Source organism: Danio aesculapii, chromosome 7 (assembly GCF_903798145.1).
Source record: "Danio aesculapii chromosome 7, fDanAes4.1, whole genome shotgun sequence".
NCBI classification, from domain to species: Eukaryota; Metazoa; Chordata; class Actinopteri; order Cypriniformes; family Danionidae; genus Danio; species Danio aesculapii.
Window position 1 is genome coordinate 52,813,708 of NC_079441.1, and position 24,470 is coordinate 52,838,177.

Sequence of the window (24,470 nt, forward strand, 5' to 3'; positions counted from 1 at the left end):
GTAAACAAATGAATGAATAAATAAATAAACGATTAAATAAACCAACAAAAAATAAACAAACAAATAAACAAACAAATAGACAAATAAATATATTCTGAATAAATTTTTTTTGTAGTAATATATTATTTGTTACCCTATTCTTGATCAAAGATTTCTTTCAAAATGAAAAAAAAACAACAACAAAACATAATAATTTATTAAAATATTATATTACATATATAAGTAAATAAAAATATAAGTAAACAAATAATTTAATGAAAACATACATATATAAAATAAAAAATAAGTAAATAAGTAAACAAATAAATGATTAAATAAATAAATAAATAAACAAATAAATAAATAAATAAATAAATAAATAAATACATATTGGATTAAAAAAAAATGTAGTAAAATATTATGGTTGTTACCCTATTCTTGATCAAAGGAGATTTCTTTCAAACTGAAAGAAAAACAAAACAAAACAAATATATATATATATATATATATATATATATATATATATATATATATATATATATATATATATATATATATATATATATATATATATATATATTTAAATTTAAAAATTATATTACATAAGTAAATAAATAAATAAACAAATAAATTTATAAATACATACTTAAGTAAATAAATAAATAAATAAATTATAAAAATAAGCAAACAAATTAATTAATTAATATATACTGCATAAAAAAAATAAATTGTAGTAATATATTATGTTTGTTACCCTATTTTTGATTTCTTTCAAAATGCAAAGAAAAAAATAAACAATTGTTTATTTAAATTTTACATTATATTACTTAAATAAGTGAATAAATAAATCAGTAAACAAATAATGTTCAAATTCAAAATAAATGAATAAATAAAGAAATTAATAAAGAAATCTACTGGATTCATACAAAAATAGTAATATATTGTTGTTGTTACCCTATTCTTGATCTAAAAGAAATGTCTTAAAAAATTATTAAATAATTAGTTACCTAAATATTATATTTTAAAATATTATTTTATATTATAATCTTTCATATAAAGCTCAATATGACCTCCAGGGTGCTCAACTGTAAAAACCAAACCTAATATTTTACACCACTTCTCAAATAAATAAATGATTTTTTTTTCATGTTGTAAATGAGGTTGTAGATGAGGTTCTCAAGGTGAATGCGTACCTTGGCTCTAAGGGTCAAACAACAAAAAATAAGGTCAAGAATCTTGGTGTGACTCTGGAGTCAGATCTGAGTTTCAATAGTCACGTCAAAGCAGTTAGTAAATCAGCATACTATCATCTTAAAAACATTGCAAGAATTAGATGCTTTGTTTCCAGTGAAGACTTAGAGAAACTTGTTCATGATTTTATCAGCAGCAGGGTTGATTACCGTACCGGCCTCCTCACGGGCCTTCCCAAAAAGACAGTCAGACAGTTGCAGCTCATCCAGAATGCTGCAGCCAGGATTCTGACCAGAACCAGAACATCAGAGCACATCACACCTGTCCTCAGGTCTTTACACTGGCTCCTAGTTACATTCAGAATAGATTTTAAAGTATTATTACTTGTCTATAAATCACTAAATGGCCTAGGACCTCAATACACTACAGATATGCTCACTGAATACAAACCACTCAGATTTCAGTCAAAGCAGGGTGAATCGGCTTTCAGCAACTATGCCCTTCGCTGCTGGAATCAGCTTCCAGAAATGATCAGATGTGCTCCAACATTAGGCACATTCAAATCAAGACTGAAAGCACATCTGTTTAGCTGTGCCTTTACCAAATGAGCACTGTGATACGTCCGACAGATCGCACTATATTATGTCTTTCTTTTCTTTTCTTTTCTTTTATAACCTGCTTTAACACATTTTAATGTGTTTTTAGTCATTTTATTGTTTGTATTTTTTTCTTATACTTGTCTGTTTTTATTCTTGTTTATGTAAAGCACTTTGAATTGCCACTGTGTATGAAATGTGCTATATAAATAAACTTGCCTTGCTTTCTCTTGCCTAAATGCCATCCGCCTCCTCTGTAAATTCAGTCACTGAACCACGGCCATCTCAATTAAATCCACAACAGCAGGAAGGAGGTCGCGTCTCTTTAGCTCGGGAGGACAGGACGAGTGTAAAAGTAGACCAGGTCAAGCAGATGTTGAGGGCAGCCCTTCAGAGCGGCTGGGAGAGCAGCAAGGTGGACACAGTATCTCCAGGAAAACCTCAGAGCCGCGGGCAGCACTGCCAATGCAGCTCAAGCTTCACATTTACCAAGAGCAAACTGCAAACTGACCGCTGCTACAAGCTCAGACAGACTAACATACTTACAGTAGCTTCTGGCTGTGTGTGTCCGTATGCTTGTCTGAAGGATGTGCAGAGCCGTAGGTGCTACACAAAGCCAGAAACACACTTTCTTTGCTTATGCTTACTTCTGTTATTATTATATCTAGTGTTTAATGTTGCCTTTTTGTTAATGTACACTGAAATACATGATTCATTGGATTTACTAAATTATTTTAATGTAAGTGGTTGCAAGCAATTTATATGTGCTTAATTTAAACAAACACATTTAATTCAGAAATGTTCGACTTTGTTTGTTAAATCCAGCCCATATAATTTTTTTTGCAACCACTTACCTTAAAATATTTGAGTAAATCCAATGAATCATTTTATCAGTGATCAGTTCATAATACTATAAAAGACTAAATAAATGTGTATTTGTAAAGAGACTTGATAAACAACAACGTAAAGTAGCAGCTTACTGAACTGAACAGCATACTGAATTTGCAGCGCAGTTTTAAAAAGTGACTATATGTTAGAATCTGTACATATCAGGTGTTTATTTATTATGCATGTGAAATCTTTCCTATCTTTTTTAACCCTTGTGCACTGTTCAAATTGACTACCCTTTTGTTAAGTTCATGCATCAGATAAATAATTTTTTTCACATTTTTTTGTATAAATCTGTTAATCAACTTAAATGTTTTTAAAATTACAGGATTTTAACTCTTTAATTGCTAAGTTCACAAATGATGTCACTGCTTTGGTGAAAAAAAAAAACACCCAAAATGATGTATTTTTTATATAAAAAGTAATTGTAGACTGGATTTCTTTATCTTTTATCACAGTCTTGGACATGTGAATGGTTAGTAACAACATTGCTTTAATGCATTGATGCATTCCTAATTTACTGTTGGTGGCTGTTGTGGACTGACTTCCATTATAACTACATTTGATGGTGCATGAATACACAGTCTTTGCTTTTGTATACTCCATGTAGTTCTAAGAGCTGAGATGCATATTTTGATTTTCTCAAAGTAAGTGTGTAAAGGTCACTCTCACACACTCACACACTTTATTTTTGCTGTTATACTCCAAATAAAATCCAGAAACAATTTTTTTTTTTTTTTTGCACAGGTCTATCTAAAGGGTTAATGCCAACTGATGATCAGCTGTAAAAATCTACAAATTTTACCGTTTCCCAACAGGGAAAACCACCAACAATCAAAAATCCATGATTATATGGTGTCATGGCTTTTCAATAAAAAAATGTGGTTATGATGGAAGTCAATGGGGCAAAAGCAGCCACCAACAGTAAATTAAGGAGAAAAAAATGACAATTAATCAAAAACAATGTATCAAAGGTAATGTTGTTTCCCATGTCCAAGAGTTTGAAAAAAGGTAAAAAAATAAAATCCAGTCCACAATTACTTCTTATATTGAAAACACGTCTTTTTGTGTGTTTTTCACTAAATCAGTGACATCATTTATGAATTTGGCAATTACACAGTTAAAATCCTGTAATTTTCTAAGCAATTTAGTCATTTTGATCAGGACTGAGGTTGATTAACAGCTTTATGCAAAAAAATAAATAAATAAAATAAAAATAACAATAATAATCTGATGCATTACAGCAGTTTAATCTAGTGGATGTTTTCATCCTGAACACAACAAAAGGGTGGTCAATTTTCCCAAAGTCTATTGTTGAGTTCTTTAAAAATGTCAAAGCATTTTCTCAAAATACAGTATGTGTCAAAATAAGATTAGTAACCAAAAATCATTCTGCAAGCTGAAACACAAAAAAGTTATGGCCAAATTAAGACTCAAATCACCCCAGAGTGGATGAAAACATCCCCAACAGTACATAAGAGTTAATGACTTATAGCTTAAAAGAGTCTGTCTCAAACTATCAGGGTTTCTATAAAAGCCTGGAGTCTGGTTTTTATATAAAGGTAATTTTGGCAGAAATATTAAGAGAAAATGATGTTTACTGTTTTCCATTTCATTCCATGACATGAAATAAATGCATATCATATTTATAATAAATGCATGCATAAATAATATTTTGAAGATGTAAAAACAAATGCAAGAACATTGGTTGGCAAACAATTTTGATTTCATCATTTTTCTTCAACACAGTGGAAATCAATAGCAATCATAAGACTTAGCTATCAACATGTTTTCATACTCTTTTTAGTTTCAGGTCAGTTAATAATTTGATGAATTTATTTTGAAGTAAGCAACACTTAACAGTTTTTGGAAATTGAAAAGTATTTAACAATAATATGTACTGTAGGACAGATATGCAGTATGTTACTGTATTTTTGTGAAAATAATTGTATATTTTACAGTAAAGATATACAATACTGTAAATGCATATACAGCAAAATAAATGGTGCTGTATAAATGTAAATACATGATTTCTGCTGTAATTGATTTACAGTAAATTTCCTGTTTATTCTACAGAAAATTGTTAACAGTGTAACCTTTTAAATGTGCCCAGAAAACACACAGGCGCAAACATAAAGTCACTTCTTCTTCTCACTGCCTTTCACTCCTCACACATAATGTCAAGAAAAGTACAATCAGCACTGCTCTGTGTCTGCCAGCTTTTTACGAAGCAAGGGGATGGCACTGGGGACAGATAGTACACTTCTTTACAAAAGGAAGAGAGATTGTCCCTGTACTCAATATGTGACCCATTTCGACAGCTGACAAATGTGTCACCTTTCCAGAACAGCTCTTAACACGTTCACTGCTCAAGAGCATCTGATAACTTAACATATCACAGGCAACAGGTGGCACTCAATCTGTGGTCTGTGAGTCCTAATGCTCCAGTATGGTGAAGGGGACACTATATTGTCATTGAGCACCGTCTTTCGAATGGGACGTTAAACTAAGGTCCTGACTGTCTGTGATCATTAAAAATTCCATGGCACTTCTTGTAAAGGGTAGGGGTGTAACCCCGGAGTCCTGGCCAAAGTCCCTTCATCGGCCCTTACCGATCATTGATTAATAATCATCCCCATCCACCGAATTGGCTCTATCACAATCTCTCCACTCTACCAATAGCTAGTGTGTGGTGAGTGCACAGGTGCCGTTGTCCTGCCATGATGGTCTTTTTTGGACCATCTCTGTAAACCCTAGAGATGGTTGTGCGTGAAAATCCCAGTAGATCAGCAGTTTCTGAAATACTTAGACCAGCCTGTCTGGCACCAACAACCATGCCACGTTCAAAGTCACTTAAATCACTTAAATGCTCGGTTTGAACTGCAGCAAATCGTCTTGACCATGTCTACATGCATTGAGTTGCTGTGATTGACTGATTAGAAATTTGCGTTAACAAGCAGCTGGACAGGTGTACCTATTAAAGTGGCCGGTGAGTATTTAAAAACACATTATATTGATAAACTCAGTTATATGAAAAATATGAAAGCTGGACAGGAGTTTAAAAATATTGAAATTTAACTTTTTTTAAAAATATTACAGAAAAAAAATGAATTAGAGATTTGTTTGTGTGGTTTTTCATATATATTTTAAAGAAAAAAAAATGATTGAACGCAATCTATGTCATAATTTGAGTCTTTAGGTTACAGAAGAATGTAGTAACATTTTTTTCACATAATTTCTTTTTTGTGTGTTTATTAATAACTAATATGTTATAATATAACCAACAACTTACATTTAACTAATAATGTTTTAAAACAGAAAGTTTAGCCGAAGTCCCTTTAAGGCAAGTTATTTCACTCTGTGGCCATCTCTGAAACGCCTTTCGGGCAGTATGCCCGAGCATTCTGTTCGAATGGGGAAACATCAAATTCTCCAAAACTACTAGCCAAGTTTACGATTAAATTGCATATTACGAATAACTAAAAAAATTAAACAACAACTGTCTCTTCAGTTTAATCTCTAAATATCACACAAAATCTGCAGAAACTCACGTGTGGTCCGAGCCCCTCCCCAGAGAACTGTCATTCTATAGCGATCGCTGATTGGCGCCTGTCCTAGAAAGCAGGCTTTATTCGCCATATAGCAACCACTGATTGGCTCCTGTACTAGAGGGCGGGGCTTCATTCGCCATATTGACAGTTACACATTAATTGCATTTCCCCATTCAAAAGTATACGAGTGACATGTCTTGTGTATTCTATAGTCTTTGGTTTAGCACACATCCATTGACAGTTTTTCACAGTTTTCTTATTCAAACGCAATCATTAATGAAAATAATGAATATAATAAATGAATGAATGAATGAATAAATGAATAGTATTTTGATAAATATTTCTTCAAAAGTACAATAAAAACCAATATTACTGTGAAATATTATTACAATTTAGTATAGTTGTTTTCTATATTAATATGTTTTCATGCGATGCTGTTATTTTAGTGTCAAATTATCCTTGAAATTTTGTAGCATATCAGATTTTCAAAATCCTTTTGACATGTTCTGACTTGCTTTGTCCAAATCAGCACTTTACAGGGTTAGTTCACCTAAAAAATGTACACTTACTCATTATTTACTCAATAAAAGATCCAAACTTTCATGTTTCTTTCTTCTTGTTTACTGTACAGCAGATACTTTGAAGTGAGCTAAAAATCAGTAAACACTTACTTCTATAGTAGGAAAAAACACAAATACTTTGGATGCCAATGGTTACAGGTTTCCAACCTTCTTCAAAATATCTTCTTTTGTGTTCAACAGAAGAAAGACAGACAAACAGGTTTTTAAACAAGTGGAAAATGAGTATATGATGACAGAATTGCCACTAAATTAATTCATTTAAATGTACTATATAAATGTATAGAAAATAGTTTAAATAAAAAAAAACATAGTAGCATAGTAGACTACTATACAAAATTATTTTAATTATTCCAAACTTTTAGTGTGAAAAGAGTAATTTAAACTGAGACTTAATTAAGTCTTGTGGCCTTCCCTCAGGCGAGTTTAATTTTAGTCTAAGTGTGTTCGAGTTCAAGTCAGTGAGAAAGAGAAATGTATGACCTGAGGGAGGAGGTCAGAAATAAGAATGAGAAAAGAATGGTTAGGACAGAGAGAGAGAGAGAGAGAAAGAGAGATAGAGAGAGAGAGAGAGAGAGAGAGAGAGAGAGAGAGAGAGAGAGAGAGAGAGAGAGAGAGAGAGAGAGAGAGAGAGAAATTCTGATTTATTTATATTTTTTAAATTTGTATTTTAATTAATTTATTATTATTTTATGTATTATGCTTATTATGTTTTCTTTATTTACTTTTTAAATTTATTTGTTTATTTTATTATTTAATTTTATTTTCTCTTTATTAATTTATTTTATAACTTCTACTACTACAACTATTTACTGTGTTTTAATATATATGTATGTTCTTTTCATGTAAACTTTATAAATGCTTTGGCAATACGGCTGCAGCGGATACCTTTCCAGCTGCAACCCAGTACTGGGAATTTAAATGAATCATAAAATGTTGATTGTTCAAAATAATGTTTATTACCATTAATTATCGTTGTTTTATCATAAAATGTTGATTTTTATATATAAAGTGTTTAAATATGATTGTTTTATAAAATTGCTATTATTATACATTTATTTATTAGTTATTATTAATATTATATTTTTTTATGTCGTAAACAGGTGACACGGTGGCTCAGTGGTTAGCACTGCAAGATGGTTGCTGGTTCGTGCCCCAGCTGTGCCAGTTGGTGTTTCTGTGTGGAGTTTGCATGTACTCCCCGTGTTGGCGTGGGTTTCTATGAAGGTACTTTAGGTGCAAATCTACCAAGCAGCTGTAAAAGTGTCATTTATAGTTGTAAAGAATAGCCACAAATGTGTATCAGTAAGTTTGTACTCACAGATCAAATTTGCAAAAGTATTTTTTTCTCTCTCCAACAAACACAGCGCAACATGTATGTGTAGTCTATGTGTGTGAATGAGAGATGTATGGGTATTTCACAGTACTGGGTTGCAGCTGGAAGAGCATCCGCTGTGTAAAACATATGCTGGATAAGTTGGAGGTTCATTCCGCTGTGGTGACCACTGATAAAAAGACTAAGCCGAAGGAAAATGAATGAAAGTCTTAAACACATTTTTCTTTTTATTGTTATTATTAATTTTGTTTATTATTTATTTACTTCGTATATGTACCTGTTTACTTAATTATTTTACAGATCTATTCTTGTTTTCTTTTTATGTATTGTATAATTGCTTTGGCAATACAAGTCTTGTCAATAAAGCTCATTTGAATTTGGAATTTAATTTGAAAGAGCAAGAGAGTGAGTGTGTGTGTGTGTGTGTGTGTGTGTGTGAGAGAGATGACTGAAAGCTTCATGTGATCAAGCGATATACACTGGAAAACTGGTCCTGGGTGATGAATTGGCTGCCGAGCAGACTGAAAACACTGATGCGCCAAACAACGCGAATAAAACACACAAACTCTCCCACATATCATTAATAACCGCCTTCGATCTGATCTCAGAGCAGCGGAGGGGGAGAGTGAAACAGCTAGTTAACATTCTGCCCATCGCTCCAGTACTCGGGAGTCAACCCGCTACCACCTCTCTGCGGTTATTTACGAGCAGCCAGGCTAATGTGCATTCCCTAACCAGTGCTTACCCGAGCGCACCCGACTTTTAGCACGCCTCCATTATTCATAACTATGTGCGCGCAGCATTTGGAAAATTGCTAATGCTTCTACGCACACGGCCTCGCCTTATTTATTTATTTTTATTTATTGTTTCCCAGAGCGTAATTTATTCCAGGAAAGAGCTGTCCTGCTAGAGGAGAGGGCATCACCTCAACACGCTCGTCTGACTTCATTTTTTCTCCTCCCTCTCTCTGGTTTTTCATTTATTTTCCAGGTTGAATAAATAAAGTTGTAATCTTCAGCATGTGGTTACTTCAGCATCATTGGTTAAAAAAACAGCTATAAAATATTTAACCAGAGGCAGAGAAGTTTAAACTAGCCCACAGAGAGTTCATGGACCATTTGATGTATACACTGCACACACACATAATGTGTTCATTTCAACTGATTTCAGATGAAAGTCAGTATAAACAGGTTTTAGCAGTTTTTTTTTTTTTGGCAAAAAAAGTCAGATATTTATTCTATATGATCACTTCAGAGAAAGAACTACTGGTAACACTTTACTTTAAAGGGTGATCATAATACATGAATGTTCAAGGAGTGTTCAAGTAATTGTAGCTTTATATCAAACCCCATAGTTTTTTTGTGTTTTTTTGGTGATTTTTTGCGATACAAATGACAGATTTTGTGGCAGTAATTCCCAGAAATTTGCATACAAGTTTACGATTAAATATATGTACAGTTGAAGTCAGAATTATAATCCTCCTGTTTATTTTTTCCCCAAATTTCTGTTTAACGGAGAGAAGATTTTTTCAACACATTTCTAAACATAATAGTTTTAATAACTCATTTCAACTAACTGATTTCTTTTATCTTTGTCAGGATGACAGTAAGTAATATTTGACTAGATATTTTTTTAAGACACTTCTATACAGCTTAAAGTGACATTTAAATGCTTAACTAGGTTAACTGGGCAGGTTAGGGTAATTAGGCAAGTTATTGTATAACGATGGAGGAGGAGAAAAAATGAAGTCAGACGTTCTGCAGACAGTCGAGAGAAAAAAAAAATGCTTAAAGGGGCTAATAATTTTGTCCTTAAAATAGATTTAAAAAAAAAAAAAATTCATAACTGCTTTTATTCTAGCCGAAATAAAACAAATATGACTTTCTCCACAAGAAAAAAATATTATCAGACATACTATGGGTGGGGTTGTTGTTGCGGTGGATAGCGAAGGGGTGTCGCGGGCGAAAGTGAGCGGGGCGGGAGTGTCGTGGACGACAGTGAAGAGGGTTGGGGAGTCACGGAAGAAAGCCAAAGTGAACAGCAGACGAAGGAGAAGGGCGGTTGAGGAGGGGGATTGGCAAAATGAGGTGCCGGATCAGATTTCAGAGGTGCCGGATCCGGATTAATTTAAGTCCTGCATTTAATAACATTTTAATGACCAATTAAACTTGTGCTATTTTAGTAAATAAGGTATTTTTGCCTTTTTCGCATATTTTCTCTTTATCAGACCATTCTCTGTAAACCCTATAGATGGTTGTGCTTGAAAATCCAAGTAGATCAGCAGTTCAGACCAGCCCATCTGGCATCGACAAACATGCCACATTCAAAGTCACTTAAATCCCCTTTCTTCCCCCCTTTGATGCTCAGTTTGAACTGCAGTTGATCGTCTTGACCATGTCTACATGCCAAAATGCATTGAGTTGCTGCCATGTAATTGGCTGATTAGAAATTTGCATTAACGAGAAGTTAGACAGGTGTACCGAATAAAGTGGTCAGTGAATGTATATGTTATAACAATTGGTTAAGTTTATTAGGCAATGCTTTCTTGCATAAGTTGGTGGTTTTTGCCAGAACAAACTGCACAAAGCTACAAAAGACTAGAATAAGTCAGTGGACCAAAAAAAAAAAAAGATGAATAGCAGGTTATAGAGTTAATATTTCACTTACAGAAAGAGTAAAGCAAAAGCCACGGCCAGAGGAAGATAATGATCCCAGATATTTATTACAAATTCTAATGACCTTCAACCAGAGTTAATGAGTGTGTGTGTGTGTATGTGTGTGAGCGCACTGCTGATGGAGTATCCAACAGTCTGAGATTCACGGCAACAACAAAGGAACAAGAGAGATATGGAAGAACAGAGAAAGAGAGGAAGAGAGAGAGAGAAGCAACATAAAGGCACGCATGAAAATCAATGAGAAGAACGGAGCATGAGGATTGGCAGAAAGTGAGCGCTGTAGAGAGGGTGACAGATGATCTATAGAGGTGCCAGTCACAGCCTGCAGCCACACTTACACTATTAGAGACACAGCCGGGCAGACACGGGCCGCATTGATCCGCTCCATCTCTCTTTCTCTCTTGGAGAGTGTGATGATGAAATGTGAGGGTGTGAGGGAGAGCAGATGGATTGCAACATCCAGCAAACTCAGGAGAGAACAAGAAAACGAGGCATTTTTCAGGGTGCGGGTGAAAAGGGAACGAGTGGGAAGTTTCTTATTATGGATACAGCAGTTGATTGATTGTTTATCATTTGTTTGAACAGTTAGAGAGGGTTACTTCTTTTTTCCAGAGAGGGCTGGATATTTGCTAGACTACAATAGATTCAATCTACGGCAACCCAGGCTCATTCTGATTACGGGCCCCTATATACACAAATCCACCAGAGGCCACTGTGTGCACTTTTTGAGATAACAAATTTCTCGTGCCTGCTGTTCTCACGTAATCCACCAGAGGCTGCTGTCGACTGACTGACTGACTGACTGACTAATCAACTGACTCACCCTCCTCCTTTCCTAAACCCAAACGATAGTGTTTTCAAAAGCACAGATTAATCCACTTCCCTAAACCAAACCGACAGTTTTCAAAAGCAATCCAGAAAAAGAAAAGCCCACAGAAAAAGATTTTTACCACGTTTTCAGATTTTACCTCATTCTCACATTGTTATTTACTCGTTTATTTTATTTTTTGGCTTTTGTTTTAGTCTTACCTGCTTTCTGGAACCGTTTTTTTCCAGACTCGAACCCCATCAGCACGGTCAAATCCGCTCCGTGTCTCAAATCCTCCGACATACATGGCAAGCTACTGGACAAACTGGTACCAGTGAAAAACCATTCACACTCGGGTACTGTAAGCGGTCAGGTGGTAAGTGAGAACAGGAATGGCTTCATACCGCCTCATATCGTTCGTTTTAAAGATGAAATGCAGCCACACGTTCCTCTGGCTACATAATTCGCGATCTCTAGAAATGTATATAAGGGTACGTTTTCAGAATAAGCCTATGTTAATCTAAGGGCATATTCAATAACTTCAACAATGGACTCTTATAACAAGATAATTATGATGCGTTTATGATGGTCGTCAGAAGTCGAAAATCCTTGAAAGTTTTTAATATTAACATAAAAAACTTATGTACATTTATAAAGCTGTACGTCACTCAAAAAATGATTTTTGCTGCTTGTTCGAACTACTTCTTTAAATTAAGATAAAACACAATTCTTGAGTGTTTTTTGTGGGAAACCTAATTCTTTTAGGCTCAATCGACTAATACGGTAACTTAATTCCTTCATGTTGTCCCAACACAAATCAATAGTGTGAAACAAAGTATTTTTTACAGTGTTTGTATTATATCATCTTTGAATCAAACTACAAAAATAAATAAATTAAAAAAAATTTATATAATAATGAGTTACTGCTTATGTGAGGTGTTTATAACGTGGTGTTTATAGGGGGATAGTGAATTTGACATTGTTGTCTCTTCTTCGTTATCAGTCTTTTTTTTTTTCAGTCAATTTTTTTTTCCTGAAAGTCTTGATAACATTATTGTTGAGTTTTTCCTTTTATTATTGGAGCAAATAGGAAAGGATTTTTTTTTGTATGTTGTTGTACTCTTACATTCACTGCGTTCTAAGTTTAACCCAACTATGATGACCTGGAAATGTGAAAAGGTTCCGTAGTGAATGTTCAGTGTCCACATTTTGCAGAACAGAAAATGATACAAACTTTGTCTATGTATTTGTTAAATATCTGTTACCGGTGGGGGAATAAATTACATGGTTAATATATGCTGCTCCTCTAACATTTTGCATAAAATCTTTATATACAAGTGTTTTCTATACTAAAAGAGCATATAATAATTTTATTAATAACAAAAATGTGAAAAAATATACATATTTGTATGCAAAGTGATAATTATGTACCCTCTCCTCCCTTTTTTTCTTTTATTGTTTTTTTCTCCTTTAATCTGTCTTGTTAAAATTAAACTGCACATGCTGGTTCTTGTAAAAAAAAAAAGAAAAAAAAAAAGAAAAAAGAAAATCAATCAAACTGTGAAACCATCTTCTAGTGACTCCTATTTTCAAATGTCAAAAATGTATTCAGTAAATGTTAGCTTACATTATTATAACTATAATCACTGTGATGTTGTCGTTAAAAAAAAATAAATAAATAAAAAATGGAGGTCATCTACAAGAAAAATTCTGATTGTTTTGGTACAAATCATGTTCATATGTGCCTAAATGATCACCAATAGAGAATCCAAAACCAACATTGCAAACGGATCAGGTGCAAATAAACAGTTATTATGTTGAAATATTAATTATTTTTCAAATATTTATTAAAGTTTTTTCAACACATTTAGTAACATCATAATAACGTAACATAATGGTATCAAACATAACAGTAACTACTTTCTAATAACAAAAGTCTTTTTTTCTTTTGTCTATGCTATAATGGCAGTATATTATTTGTTTCTAGTTATTTTGCTAGATATTACTCTTCAGCTTAAAGTGCAATTTAATTATGATCTATAATTAATTGGATTATCTATGAAAATTAGGTTAATTAATATTTATACACAGAGAATATAATAACGCTATAAATAATCTTAACCAATCAGTATACACTACCTAACAAAAGTCTTGTCGCATATTCAAGTTTTAGGAACAACAAATAATAACTTGACTTCTAGTTGATCATTTGGTATCAGCAGTGGCTTATATGAAAGGCAAAGGCCTCTAGATTATGCTTATTTTACCAAAATAATATATGATCATGCCTTGATTTTTAATTATTTAATTAGGACAGTAAGGTCTGACTTTGCTTAGACAAAAGTCTTGTCACTTAACAGAAATAATGTACAGTATAGAACATAAAGTCATTGTGCAGTGGAAAAAGAGTTAATATTGTATATGGCTCCCATGAGCTGGGAGGACTGCATCCATACATCTCTGCAACGACTCAAATAACTCATTAATAAAGTCATCTGGAATGGCGAAGAAAGTGTTCTTGCAGGACTCACAGAGTTCATCAAGATTCTTTGGATTCATCTTCAATGGCTCCTCCATCTTACCCCAGACATACTCAATAATGTCCATGTCTGGTGACTGGGCTGGCCAATCCTGGAGCACCTTGATCTTTGCTTTCAGGAACTTTGATGTAGAGGCTGGAGTATGAGAAGGAGCGCTATCATGCTGAAGAATTTACCCTCTCCTGTGGTTTGTAATGTAATGGGCAGCACAAATTTCTTGATAGCTCAGGCTGCTGATGTTGCCAACCATGATTTTTCCTTCACCAAACTTGACGGATTTCTATAAGAATCTTGGGTTCCAATAGGTCTTCTGCAGTATTTGTGATGATTGGGATGCAGTTCAACAGATGATTCATCTGAAAAATCTACCTTCTGGTACTTTATTAAATACTTTATTTATAAAGTTATTATTTGTTGCTCTTAAAACTGGGATCGACGACAATACTTTTGTCAGGTAGTGTATATATATTTTATCTGCTAACTATTAAATTACTATAAATAAATAATAAAAGAACGGTTTTGAGATAAACAAAGCCTAAAGTATATATAGTGATTTTTTCCCCTCTGAATAATCCCTTTACACAAAAAAATAAATATGATATTCAGGAAAATAATGGTACTACTGTACTGTACCATATCCTAATAAATTAACCCAGTAAACCCATTAACCCATTAACCCATTTTCACTCCCTGAAAAATATAACTGTTCCTGAACAGGTAAGTAAGGGCCAGGGATACGTTGGAATACTGTGTCTCGGGGCGTTGTAGGTGCGCTCGCTCTACTGCGTGGCACACCCTTCACCAGGGATGCGGTAAGGTTCTTTCGTTGTGGCGTTTTCCATAGATTTCCCCATAGTGGAAGTTTCCACATTGCATTGGAGTTCCCCATCCGAAGGGGAACGCTACAGTTACTAAAGTAACCCTTCGTTCCCTGAGGGGGGGGAACGGAAATGCTACGTTCCTTCGCCACAACGATTATCCCTTAGCTGTTGAGCGTGAAAGTCTCTTCAGCTAGAAAAGGATGTTGAGCATGGCACTGGCTGCATCTTTATAGCATGACTGATTGTCATTGACGCCAGCTGTGCACGCTGACGCTGCCAACTCATTGGCATTTCATTGGCCCGTTTTTATACTCTTTCAGATGATTGGTTTCTGACGAAATCCCCATCGTGGAAGTTTCCACATAGCATTTCTGTTCCCCCTCTCAGGAACGAAGGGTTACTTTAGAAACCGTAACGTTATTTAGTGTTCCATTTGGGACGACACTACATTCATATACTATACTGGTGAGTGTGTAAGTGCATAGTGTAAGTACATAGTGCATAAGTGCAAAGTGTATAGAGTGTCGTTTGGGACGCAGCTTGTGTTTCACTGCAGGTTATTAGCCCATCAGACGGATGATGTGTTCAATAGGACCTGTGGAAGCTCCCTGTTTCTGGACATTGTCCTAAGTCTCTCTATCCTTTTTGAGCACTTTAAGACTTATATTCACTGTTGTACTTCATTAAACTGTCCTTCACTTGCAGTTGGACTCTCCCTGTTTTTTTCGTGACAAGAAAAGCCTCTGATGTTTGAATGAGAATCAATTATGCCTGAATTTTATTTCATGAGTTAACAATTCTTTGAATTCTAAGCCCTTCTTTTATGATATCAAATCGCACTATTCAGTTTTTGCCTTTTGCTGCATTCAGGCAGTCAAACCTTCATTTAGGATGTCAACACTAAAGAACACACAGTCCCGCTTTGTGCACACTATATAGACATTCTCCACTACTGTACTGTGTATTACATGTGAAGTGTAGTAACATAGTACACAAACATAAAGGAAGTGTGAGAGCAGTACCTGTTTTGAACCATCCGTCCTCAGTAAATGAGTCTTCTGTCTCCTGAGGTTTGTTCCAGTACTTCTGAAAGACAGAAGAACCTCGAACCAACAGCTCGCCCTCTTTCCCCTCCAAACCAGCCTTCACCTGAGAACAAAAAACAACTCAGGTCCAGAGAATTAAAATAGAGCAAAAGGAAGAAGGTCTTCTCCACTAATGACATTAAAATTGATGCTATATTTTAGGTAACACTTAGTCATGATTTAGCATATTTTAATTATCTGTGGCACTTCTGAGTATAGGGAACTTCCATTTAAAATACCTGTAATACAAATCAATTTGCCATTTTTAGTAAAAACCTAGCTGTGATATTCCTTCTCAATATTTTACTTTTCTTTATATTCTGCTGTATTTAAGTGAAAAAAATTATCAATAGACATTAAGTGCCAGAGCTCTTACCAGGTCAAGAAAATATGACCATATCACCCCAATTTTATCCTCCTTACACTTGCTGCTTATTAATATTCAAGTTCCATATTGATTACAAATTATTGCTTCTTGCCTTTAAAGCTTTAAATAACCTAGCTCCTGTTTATCTAACCAACATTCTGTCTCACTACAATCCAAATCAAAACTTAGGGCTTTTGGTAGTACCCAGAATAGCAAAGTCCACTAAAGGAGGTCGGGAGTGTTGATATATGGCTTCCAATTTCTGCAAAATATATAATATTGTTAAATACATTATGAACAGCAGCTACGCTAACTATTTTCTTTGTTCCCTATTTCCACCTGGGGATGCCTATTCTGAGGCCTTTAGAGATTGCGCAACGGCATTGATTAGATCTAAGACCTGTGAAGAGATGATGCCAACCATCGAAGACTTCAAGGACAATACTTACACTTAATACACTTTATTAAAAATGCACACATAGACCTCCCCTCTATACTATGTAACTGCAGGTTAACTATGTTTATATATAATAACTTTTACTGTTAAAAGCTATTAGATAATAGTTAATTAGTTAAAGTTATCCATAATTAATACATTTATGGTAACCAATAACCTTAATTTTCCCAATTTGATTATAATACAATAATGTGCACCTTTTGTAAAACTACTTTAAAAACAATAATTATTGTGAAAAGCACTATACAAATAAACCTGAATTATATTGACGCAGCTGTGAACCATTTTTCCAATTTTTTAAATCCCTTTCCCAGGATTGCCCCTATTTATATCTGATCCATATAAGCAGCGTTTATTGGGATATTTCTAAACCATTCTATAGCTGGGAAATACAACTTTCATTTGTCAAAATGGACTTATATACAAAATATTAATGTACAAAAAATGCTCCAGGTTAATGATGGATAATTTTTTATTTATGTATTGTATATGTGCTATATTGGAGTGCCACTCGATCAGCTCCAAAAAAAACACAATACATGTATTATTATTACATGTAAATATTATTTTGTTTGGAAGGACACTACATTACCTGACAAAAGTCTTGCCGCCTATCCAAGTTTAAAAAAAAACAAATAATAACTTGACTTCTAGTTGATCATTTGGATTCTATGAAAGGCAAAGGCCTCTAGATTATGTTTATTTTACCAAAATAAAATATGATCATGCCTTGATTTTTTATTATTTATTTGGGACAGTAAGGTCTGACTTTGCTTAGACAAAAGTCTTGTCACTTAACAGAAATAATGTACAGTACAGAATATAAAGTCATTCTGCAGTGGAAAAAGAATGAATATTGTGTATGACTCCAGCCTCCGGTGCCAAGACTGCAGTTCTGCACAAGAAGTTTGGCCAGAGGAAAAATGGTCGTGGCCAGCTGAGCCTGGTTTCGCTCAAGTTTTTTTTCTCTTCACTTTCGTCAGTTGGTGAAGTTTGTTCCTCACCGTTGTTGCCACTGGCTTGCATGGTTCGGGACTTTTATCGATGGATTTGCTCTTCAGTGTTTGGACTTTCAGCAGTAAAAAATTAAACCACACTGAACTGAACTAAACTGAACTTCAACTCTGAAAACTGGACTGATTTCAATTTACTAGAACTTCTATGTCAAGCTGCTTTGACACAATCTACATTGTAAAAGCACTATAGAAATTAAGATGAATTGAATTGAATTGAAAAGGACTCCTATGAGCTTGGTCGACTGCATCCATACATCTCTGCAATGACCCAAATAACTTAATAAAGTCATCTGAAATGGCAAAGAAAGCGTTCTTGCAAGAACCCCAAGATTCTTTGGATTCATCTTCAATGCCTCCTTCTTCATCTTACCCCAGACCCAATAATGTTCATGTCTGGCGACTGTGCTGGCCAATCCTGGAGCATCTTGACCTTCTTTGCTTTCAGGAACTTTGATGTAGAGGCTGAAGTATGAGAAGGAGCGCTATCCTGCTGAAGAATTTGCCCCTCCTGTGGTTTGTAATGTAAAGGGCAGCACAAATGTCTTGATACCTCAGGCTGCTGATGTTGCCAACCACTCTGCACTCTCAGAAATAAAGGTACGCGAGCTGTCATTGGGGTGACACATTTTCCATTTGTACACATTTGTACCTGAAGAGTCCATATTGGTAACTCAATGGTACATAATAGTACCTAAAAATTTTAAGAGGAACACTTTTGTACTTTTTTGGTACTAATATGTACCCTTGAGGTACTAATATGGACCTTTTTGGAAGGTACCACCACAGTGACAGATTGCGTACCTTTATTTCTGAGAGTGTGCAGATCTCTCCCACACCCCCATACTGAATGTAACCCCAAACCTGACTGATTTCTATGAGAATCTTGGGTCCATGTGGGTTCCAGTAGGTCTTCTGCAGTATTTGTGATTTACCATGATGGTCATTGTCTATACCATGATGACATAATATCACAATAGTTGTTTTGTAAGATGCTAGTATTCAGCTTAAAGTAGATTTTAAAGGCTTAACTAGCTTATTTAGGTTAAGTAGCAAGTTATGTTAATTAGGCAAATCATTGAACAACTGTAGTTTGTTCTGTAGCCAATAAAAAAATAATTCTAAATAAGGGAGTTATTTAGACCTTCGCAGTTCTAGTTCTAAATGTATTGTTTTTTTTATTATTTTCTTTTTTATTCCAGCCAAACTAAAAAATTTAATAAATAAAAATAAAACTTTCTTCACAAGAAAATATAAAACATAAATAAATAAAAAATTCCAATAAACATCACTTGGAAATACACAAATAATTTCAGAATAATTTCAGGAGGTCTAGTAACTTTGTCATTAAATGTAAATCATGTTTTCTGATTATAGACGATAGTTCAGCATTGCCCTTCCACTACAATTAACAGAACAGCAAATCCTATAATACTTTTTTCATATACTGTTTACTTTCCTTGGTTAAATGTCATGTTTAATCATTCATTACACACTTCTGACACATTGGTCAATGTCAACACTACAAAATGCTATATATTACCTGGACACATCAATCTTTGTGATATATCTGTCTACCACTATTTCATGCTACCCATTTCTTGTAAAATGTTTTTAATGCATTCACAGAGAGAAACTTATTGGCAGTGGATGACAGCTTACGGTTTAACATAAGTTACTCCCACAGCCTTTCCAAAGTGCCATGCATTAAAGGAAGTAGGTGGATAGTATAACACTTATTTACTAGGAAAAAACAGTTTGTCGGTACCTGTGTTCCTTTGCTGTTGCCCTCAGCGATGACAACACTGCTGTTCATCATGATACGCGCTTCCATTCCTGGCAGAGGAACTCCAACAGCACCTGGAAAAATTAGAAACAGATATTTTCATTAAAAAAAACCCCTAACATTTACATATTTTACTGATGTTTTCATTTTAGTGACTTCTATGCAGTTTTAGGTCAGATCTTTGGTCTACTATGTTGCTTTATTCTGATTGAAACCATAAAATATGTATAGCTGAAGGCAGAATTATTAGCCACCCTGTATATTTTTACCTCCAATTTCAGTTTGACGTGAATAAGATTTTTTTTCAACACATTCATTCATTTTCAGCTTAGTCCCTTTATTGATGAGGGATCACCACAGCGGAATGATACGCCAACTTATCCAGCATATGTTTACAGCAGATGTCCTTTCAGCTGCAACCCAGTACTGGGAAACACCTATACACACTCACATTCACACACATACATTGCAGCCAGTTTAGTTTATTCGATTTACCTATGTGTTTAGACTGTGGGGGAAACTGGAGCACTCAAAGGAAACCCACGCCAACACAGGGAGAACATGCAAACTTCACTGAGAAATGCCAACTGGCCAACAGCCGAAATAAAACAAATACTAGTTTCTCCAAAAGAAAAAAATATTACTGGGAATACTGTTAAAAATGTCTTGCTCTGTTAAAAATCATTTGGGAAATATTTGAAAAAGACAAAAAAATAAAATAAAAATTATTGATGTATTCATTTAAGTGGCTTATATGCAGTTTATATCCATTAAATATGAAGCAGTTACTAAGAAATTTAATGACCGACTGTTATTTCATGTCTAATTTAATTTTTACTTCCATTTGTTATTTTTAACCCTTGTGTACTGTTCAAATTGACTACCCTTTCGTTATGTTAGTAGCTGTTTTTTCCCCATTGACTTCCATTATAATGACATTTTTGGATTGCAAAGCCATGATAGCATGTAATCACATGGTTTCCGCTACATTTATTCTTCCAAGGTGGGGCGCCACACCAAAATTCATCCCGCCACGGCTACATTACAGCTTCTCATTCAAAACATTCAGTCGTTTTTTTTAAATAGCGGGTTGTAATCGCACCAAAACGTATTAAAAGGTAAGTGAATTATAACAGCGCGCACTTTTCTGTAATCATAGTAGTGCTGTGTGTTATTTGTTTTTAAGGTGACATGCTGACTGACTGACTGACAGGTGCGTTAGGCCAGCAAACACGATGCTTTCAGTTAAGATGAACTCAGTTTCCATAATTATATTTTATTTATAGATAAAGGCTCGGCACACAATGACTTTATCTTGCTGGAGTTTTTAACCGTTTCACTTAACTTCAGGAGGCATTAATGCCACTCTGTAGGTCTATTGGAGACAAAATATTGCTAGCAAATCTAATAAATGTTGGAGACATACTCGTTACATAAACACACTAAATCGCACTTCAGCAGTGTTTATTTGAGAGCACACAAGAAAATCTTTATTGGCATGACATTTAAAACAGTATTGTCAAAGCATTTTAAATATGTATAAGATATGTAATATATTACCCTCATCAAATTAATAAAATATACAGTAAATAAGAAATAAATGAAAGAAAAAAGAAAGAAAAAAACATAATACATTTGATAATTATAGCAATAATAATAATAATAATAATAACAATATTAAAAGTCTAGATTATTTAAATAAGATACAAGAATTTACATTAAACATTTCTTTTAGTGTGTAGAGTGTATACATATTTTGCAGCTAGTTTAGATGTCAATTAATCCTCTCAGAGTACATGGTAAAGATTTTTAATTAAAAATGAATTTATTAATGTTTCAAATTGGGGAGAAAATATTTCTCTAGTTGTGGTGTATTTGTGGCAGAACAGAAGGAAGTGTGTCTCATCCTCTATTTGACTTCTGTCACACTGTTTACATATTCTCTGTTCTTTAGGAGTCCAGGATTTTTTTTATGTCTGTCCTTTTCCATGATCACAGAGGCGATATTTAGAAAGATTGTGTTTTTCTTTTAATGATAAATAATTCGCCAACTGTTTTGTTTTGTTTTGAGAGAGAGAGAGAGAGAGAGAGAGAGAGAGAGAGAGAGAGAGAGAGAGAGAGAGAGAGAGAGAGAGAGAGAGATAATAAAAAAATAAAAGTGTTACCTCTTCCTAACAGGGAAAGCTATCGATGAAGCAAAAACAGCCACCAACATAACGAAAGAGTAGTCAATTTGCCTAGAGTGTATTATTGACATTTAATTTTCAAAGCATTTTTTCCTAAAATATGTCAAAACAAGACCAAAATGTCACCAAAAATGATTTGATTTTCAGAAACACTAAGTGTTGTGGCCAAATTAAGAATCAAAATCACCCCCCAGAGTGGATGAAAACATCTCCAACAGCACACAAGGGTTAAAAAGACTTTTATTGATTTAGGCACAAAGTCTTAAGCGCATGGCGCAAAAGCATTAAGGGGGTGTCCGAATGCACTTTTGATAATTTAAGGACGGAAAAATACGCTCTGCACCCAGGCGCATGGTCTAACAGGGTTATGCTTATTCTCTTAATGAGTTATGGGTGTGTTTTGAGCATAACGTGCATTAAACCAATCAGAGTCTCATCTCTCATTCCCTTTAAGAGTCAGTTGTGTCGCGCCATGGCGCATTTGCTATTTACATGGCGGACTTTGTAAGTGGAAAAACTGAACGCTTCACTAGCAAGAAAACAGTTTTCGGCCTGTTTTCGGCTCTCCATTTGGCCTCTTTACTTCCCTTTACTTTACTCCTTTACTTTCAGGGATAAACGGTGTTGTACACACTCCACTGAAGACATCCATTTGCCTACATATTTAATTTTGTTTGTTAAGCACAAAGATTTGCTTCAAAACGATTTCTAAATTCAGTTTTATTTTTCTAGCAAATTAACAAATGAACAATAGAAGTGTGGTCAAACAACTGAGTGATATCCAAACACACGTCCAATTCTAATGCCCCATGTGGTGATGCATTCATCTCCAAAAGCCGACAGACGGACAAATCTAAACTTTTTTTTTATTAAACAAATATAAATATGCATATAATAAATATTACTAATAATAATAACATCATACAAATGCAATTTGTCATAAATAAACTGAAAAATAATAATTCTTGTAACATTTTCATCCTTTATTTTTTTCATATGTAAAGATGTGTATTGCTGTACATCGTGTGTGTATTAAGGAATGTGTAAGCGTTTGGACCTGCACTGACACAAAACTAACACTGGATTTTTGACCAGCTTTTAGTTGGTCAATGATGCAGTCTATTTCAGTTTCTCAAAATAGCAACGCACCAACAATGCGCCTTAACACACCTCCTTTATAGACCAGCACACCCATGAGTCCACAAAGTGTGCCTTACAGTGCCGGGTGTATGATAGGTCCCTTAATTTTGGATCATTCGAGAAATAATGCTCAGATTATTGTTGCAAAATGACCAGTCAAAATAGTGTTCCAGCATCTCATGCCAGCCTACTGTAATAAATTCTGTCTGCTGTGGTGAAGCTGCAGAAGAGATACACAGAGCTGAAGAGATGTCTTACTCCTGCATACACATGCACGTAGAATCTGACCATTAGGGGCTCGGGTGTGAATATAAATGAGATAGGGGGGCTGATCTGAGGTCTGTGTACCGCGTCCACTGGGATATGATTGCGTGTGTTGAGTGTATACTGGAATGTGGTCGTCCCTGTAGCAGAATTCCTGTCACAAAATGAGAAAAGGACACAATAGCTCCCAGACTGCTTAAAGAAGCCATTAACAGTCCTTCTGCCATTCACAAGCCCTCATTAAAACAGAGGACACACACACATACTCATGTTTTATTCAACGCTTCTCTACACTGTGCCACTGTAGGGAGTGGCAGCACCTTTTAGTACAATACAGAAAGAGAAAGAAATCTCTATTGGCTACAGTTACATTTTTTAACCCTTCTGAATTTCTCGTTTAACTGAATTTGCACATTTTCTCAAAAATATCTCTGTTAAATGCTGGCTGCACTGGGTGTTAATGTTCATGCATATAGTATGAAAAAAAAAAAACAAATGGCAAAAAGTTGCTGAATTTGCACTTTTTACTAATAATCGCTTTACTGTTTCTAGTTTCTATTTTTTTACACAATATTTTAATGGTTAACTCTGGAAAATGTCCTTTATTTAATTTTATTTTGTACTATATATGTCTTTATGTAGAATAATGTACATTTTGAGGGGGATGGGGGCAGGGGGCACACTGAAATGAAAGTCAACAGTAAGAGAAAGCGAAAATGGTGGAGAATTAGATTTGGAAGTTTGATCAGAGCTACATCACTCAGAAAAAAACCATGGAGGGTTTGTTAGAAGATAATCACACATAAACGACAAAACGCAGACAAAAAAGACAAACAAACTACTTCAGAACGGAGTTTGATCTATGACAACTTGCCATCATAAACCATCTAAGGAAAAAAAAAAACACAGTTACTGTGACAAAACATTAATGCTAAACATCAGTAGAAGAAAAAGTTGACAATAAAGACCCAAGACAACCTCATTAAAAATAAAATAAAATATTGGGTGGAATGAAAATGTCTACATTATCAACAGAAAGCTATTTGTTACGCTTCATATTTAGCACAAAGGCAATTGACTGGTTAGATTTTATTTCACTAATTGCACATGGCAGAAATTAAATGTTCAAAACCAAACTGCAATAGGGTATATGCAGAGCTAGTGTTTCTTCCAATACTGATAAACATGCGCTGTTAGAATCGGCTGGCG

The 24,470-nt window shown here is 34.4% G+C and overlaps 1 protein-coding gene across 3 annotated transcripts in view; it reads right to left on the reverse strand.

Annotated features, from left to right (window-relative positions):
- acsf3 (acyl-CoA synthetase family member 3) overlaps nt 1-24,470 on the reverse strand; it is a 103,409-nt gene that overhangs the window by 46,359 nt on the left and 32,580 nt on the right. For all 3 annotated transcript variants that reach the window (XM_056462157.1, XM_056462158.1, XM_056462159.1), the window contains exons 6-7: nt 19,654-19,745; nt 15,986-16,112 (exon numbers count right to left, since the gene is read on the reverse strand). In XM_056462157.1, the coding sequence (XP_056318132.1) occupies nt 15,986-16,112; nt 19,654-19,745 (219 nt within the window). The remainder of the gene's footprint in view (nt 1-15,985; nt 16,113-19,653; nt 19,746-24,470) is intronic.